A 5,221-nucleotide genomic window follows, 5' to 3' on the forward strand; every position below is an offset into this window, starting at 1 on the left:
TCATTTGAATCTATATGAATCACAATGATTGTCTGAAAGGACGAGTCGTCACATCCATCATCAAACCACATCGGCCACATTACCCAGATGAGGAGGGCTCAGAAAAACAAAGCTCTTCAAAAGGTTTTTCTTTTTCTTTTTTTACCCAAATGTGGATAAAACACTGAAGACAGTTCGTCAGGACATCCGATGACATCCCAATCCCAGACGAGGAGGGCGGCAGGGACCGTTAAACCTCCTTTCTGGACCAAAACCGACGAGATGGAAAGCACGGACGTGGAGGGGGTCAATTTTTGATTTCATAAATCAGACAGAAAGCAAACAGTTGCAGTGTCCTGTGGCAGTCCAGCCTTCTTTTTCAAATCTTTAAAATACAGAGAGTGTGGGGGAAAAAAAAACAAACTTAAAAAAAAAAAACACCAAACACCTGTCTGTTTCAAAAGCCTCAAAAACACTCACGGTTAAAATCGCCCACCATCCGCCGCCAGCCTGAAATATCAACACTCGCCTGAACTGAATGTTGTCTTTGTAACTCCTGAGGTAGACTTCAATTAGTTCAATGCAGAAATAAAAAGCACCACACACACACACACACACACACACACACACACACACACACACACACACACACACACACACACACACACACACACACACACACACACACACACACACACACACACACACACACACACACACACACACACACACACACACACACACACACACACACACACACACACACACACACACACACACACACGGTGGCTTCTGTAATTAGACGGATGGATTTGTGCCTCTCCCCCTGCCCGCTCTGCTGGGATATAAAGCGACACATAATGCAGAGAGAGCGGACGAACTCTTTAAGTGGATTAATTAAAAAAACCAACACTGTGGGGTCAAAGGTCAAGCCCCTCTTCCGCTGACTAACTCCTCGCACGCTCGTTCGCTCTAACTCGCCCCTCGCTCGGAGCTGCAGGAGAGGAAGGATTTGGATGATTGGACGACGGGGTGAAAACGGACCCCCGAAGGGATCGAGGAGGGGAGGACGGAAACTGCGGCGTCCTCCACGTCCTCCAATAAAAACTCACATTCAGTCGTATTTCACGTTAAACGCACGCTTTTTATCTTTGACTCTCGTGTTTTTTTTTTTAATCTGCAGGAATGATTCATGCAGACGGGAAAGGAATAAAAACCTCTCTCTCTCTTTTCCCTAACTGAATACAGAACACACCTCATCTCTTCTGGCGTGTGCGTACGTGTGCGTGTGTGTGTGTGTGTGTGTGTGTGTGGTAGCTGGATGTAATCAGATGGAATTAATATGCATGCTGTTTCTCATTATGGAATAACTGAACTGCACTTCAGATATGTGGCGTGCACGGCGAGCGGCACGGACAGATTTCTGAACGCGAGTGTGTGTTCTCGGGTGTGTGGTACGGCTGACAGCAGAGATTGTTAATGCAGCAGCAGAAGAAGAAGAAGGAGCAGACACACCCTGCTTGTTTGATGCACGCACACACACACACACACACACACACACACACACACACACACACTTGTCACTTACTCTAACTCTTTATTGCATTTAAAGTAAATCGGATCCACGGAGACGCGTTAATCGGCTAATTGCCCTAATATGCAGATGATGTCGCCCTAATCGTGTTACATCAGCGTAGTCTCATCTTTCTCCTGCAGCAGAACTTTTTCTCCATAATGTGATTGTTTCACTGATGCAACACTTTTTTTTTTTTTGTGCCCGTCATATTTCACCGTCTATCCGCTGCTAAATTGTGTTTCAGCTGCTTCGTCGGGTGTTCGAATTTAGAAAACGATATCCAAGCGTTCGGCTTCTCCTGCTCCACAACAACAATAACACAATTACCAAACACACGTCCTTGTTAAAGCTGTGCTTATGATCCGTGTGTGTGTGTGTGTGTGTGTGTGTGTGTGTGTGTGTGTGTGTGTGTGTTGGAGCGTGACGGAGGTGAGTCTCATTAGTGAGGAAAAACAACGAGAGGGAAACGACACTCATTTTCATAAATGATTGAGAAGCCTGCTTGAGCGCTCGTGTGTGTGTGTGTGTTTGTGCCTGTGTGTGTGTGTGTGTGTGTGTGACCCCGAGAGAGTGTGAGTGACGGGCCAGCGGTAAGCCGGTCTTTATTAAGATGCACCGTCTTCGGAGAGGGACAGCTGCTCCTGCCTCTAATCTGAAAGAGCAAAGGTTTAATAAAGAGAAGAGACAAAGGGCGGAGGAGAGGTAAATAATCCTACTTCTCCTCCTACCTTGCGTCCTTCCTTCCTTTCCTCACCAATCCTCATTCTTCCTTCTTTCCTCAGAACCAATCAAGGAACAGAAAACGACACTTCCTTCTGCGATTCCGTGAATAAAGTTGACATCATATTTGCGTTTTGAAACTTGTATTCTTGCTTTTGACCTTTAACCTTTTGATTGAGAGCGAACGCCGTCCAACAACTCTTTAATTATCTCCTTAAAATAGCCAAACGTCCATCAGGAGACGTGTCCCCGTTAAGAAAATCGTCCGCTGCTGCTGCTTCTGCCTCCCATTTACAAGAGTGAAGTTTGAATGAAGCGGAGGGACGGAGGAGGAAACCGTCCCTCCTTTTTATCTTTTTATCCGAACAACGGCTCCGACAAACACAAAGGAACCTCTCAGAAGTTTGCATCATCTCTGCTCCCGTTCTCACTTTTGACCTCTGTGACTGGAAGGCTGGTTCAGCTGCAGCTAATTCAAAATGTTAAATTAAATAATGTGTTATCTGTGCGAGAGAGAAGTGTTCGAAAAGAAGGATTTTTAATTCTACCAGGAGACCTGAACCTGTTAAACAGCGACTGTGTGTGTGTGTGTGTGTGTGTGTGTGTGTGTGTGTGTGTGTGTGTGTGTGTGTGTGTGTGTGTGTGTGTGTGTGTGTGTCATGTCAGCTGTACACCATATTTCTCAGCCTGTTTGGGAATGACATCATTTAAACCCCCCCGCCCGCCTTGTTGGTCCATCAGCTGTTCAGTGAACTATGTTTGATCCACTCATTCTTTATTTTGGATTCGTGTAAAATGACGGTGGGAGGGAGAGCTGTGTGTGTGTGTGTGTGTGTGTGGGGGGGGGGGGGGGGGGGGGGGGGGGGGGGGAAGGATTTGACCAAAAGGGGGAGAGAGAGGCTGCATTAGAAGAATAATTTGAGGGTTGTAAGAGTACGTTCTCGTCTCGCTCGTTTCTAAAATAGAATTTGTGAAACAGTCCCCGCTGCTGCCGCCGAGTCCGTCCGGGGAATAATGACTTATTTATCAAAACGCTGAAATATTCAGGGACAGGGCCCTTTAAAAAAAAAAAAAAATCCAGCTTTTTAAATGCATCGCCTTCAAGCTGGGACGCTTCATGGCAGCGAGCGTATTCAGAGTGACTCAGTGGTGGGAGATGAAGCCTCGATGAGTCTAATAGCTGTTTAACAAAAAGGAGAGTGCTCGCTGGAGACAAGGTGAGAGAGAAGACGGTTCACCTTTGACCTCATGGGAGGGGCAGGGAATCAAATTTGTGTCAGGGCAGCAGCCTCCTCCTCCTCTTCCTCCTCTAGCAGAGTAGTAAATGTTTCTGGAGCTGGAAACGTGTTTTGCAGCTCAGGAGATAAAAACTGACTTCACTGAAAGTGCTCTGTTGCAGGCAATCAGCCATGAGTTGAATGTTTCAACACAAATTCCTGGAGGGGGAGTTTTTTTTTCTGGCTGTGCACGAGACAGTTTTAGGGGAGGGTAAAAGGGGTGGGGGGGGGGGGGGTAGTATGGGGAGGGGAGCGAGGGTGATAAATGAGTGTTGTTCTTATTTCTACAGCTGGAATGGGCGAAGTTTGGAGATGTTGGTGGTGATGGAGAGGGGGCACGCGGGGCAGCAGCAGCAGCAGCAGCAGCGGCGGGTTAATGAGATGTACGCAGGCACGGAGCAGCTTGCATGCGTCAGCCTCAAGAACCGAGTGCACAGAAGAGGCAGAGCGGCTCAGAAAGTAGGTAAGAGCGCTGCACACTCGTCGCAGATTATCGCCAAACGGCGCAAACAGCGCGTAATTACGCAGCGCTCAAACGCCTGCGCCGAGTCGCACCCTTTTTTTGTGTGTGTGTCCAAAAACACACCAGCACTCTTCTGTCTCTTCTGTGTCCCCCCCCCCCGTCTCCTCCGTCTTTGCTTTGACAATGGCGCGGCAGTGGAAGTGAAACTAACCGGGCGCTTGCTTACCTTAACACGTTCCAGCTTTTCAGAGGGTCCAGGTCTGAAATTATAGAAACCATGGTCGACTGGCTGAGGCAGCACCGGGAGAGGGAGGGGGTGCGGCAGGAAAAAGATCGAAAGAAAAAGCGGCGCAAAAGGCTGTAAACTCCGTCTGCGAATGGCAGCGATCGCTCGGATGCAACTCGTCCTGGTTGTTCAGTGGGTGATGAGCGCTGTCACATCTCTCTCCCTCTCTCTCTCTCTCTCTCTCTCTCTCTCTCTCTGTCCCTCCGCCCCCTTCTGTACGAAGCCTGCGCTCTCTGCAGACGCGCCTCCACGAGCTTCCTCCCCGGTCCCTCTTTCTCTGTCAGGCTGCTGGAAAAGCAAAGATGTTCAGGAGAGGAGGGTGAACCCCACCGAGGAAACATTTGACCATCTTTAAAAAAAAAAAAAAAAAAAAAAAAGAAAGAAAACACCCGGGGGAGAAGAGTTTACACACCTTTTCTTTTCTTTTTTTTTCTCCAGGACTGACACGCTGTAAAATCTTCACACTGCAAAAAGTATCCGACTGAACATCTTGTTTTGTTCACTGTGTGTGTGTGGGGAGAATGTGATCACACAGTTTCTCCTATTAGAGGAGTCTGATACCTGCTGTAACATGTTTGCATTGAAAACTATGTCGACTGAATGAAACATGTTGACAACATTAAAGGAGATGCCAGTTTACGTCCTTTTTAAGACCTTCCTGCTCTTATTTATTTGATCATGAAGACTCCTCACACTGCAAAAAGTATCCACCTGTATCTAGAGGAAAGTCCGGATATTCCTTCTGACCTGTATTTTGTCAGAGGGGTGGAAATTATTAAGCTTTTTCACATACTGTAACACAACTGTCGACGTTGGACATTATTTTCCTTCTTATTTGACGCCAGTACTCGGTGTTTGAAGATGTTGTAAATGTCACACCTTCTCCTCTTCTTCAGCTGAAATCAGTGTCCTCGCTCCTC

General features: G+C 47.3%; 1 protein-coding gene across 13 annotated transcripts in view; it reads right to left on the reverse strand.

The window, feature by feature from the left end:
* Positions 1 to 4,585, reverse strand: part of celf2 (cugbp, Elav-like family member 2) — a 178,421-nt gene extending 173,836 nt beyond the window's left edge. For 3 of the 13 annotated variants that reach the window (XM_079335701.1, XM_079335699.1, XM_079335707.1), the window contains exon 1: positions 4,242 to 4,563. In XM_079335701.1, the coding sequence (XP_079191827.1) occupies positions 4,242 to 4,294 (53 nt within the window). In that variant the 5' untranslated portion in view covers positions 4,295 to 4,563. Of the gene's footprint in view, positions 1 to 4,241 lie in introns of all 13 variants that reach the window. The other 10 variants (XM_079335709.1, XM_079335702.1, XM_079335696.1 and 7 more) reach the window with 9 other exon arrangements.
* Positions 4,586 to 5,221: the final 636 nt, after the last annotated feature.

Source organism: Symphodus melops (assembly GCF_947650265.1).
Source record: "Symphodus melops genome assembly, chromosome: 22".
NCBI classification, from domain to species: domain Eukaryota; kingdom Metazoa; phylum Chordata; class Actinopteri; order Labriformes; family Labridae; genus Symphodus; species Symphodus melops.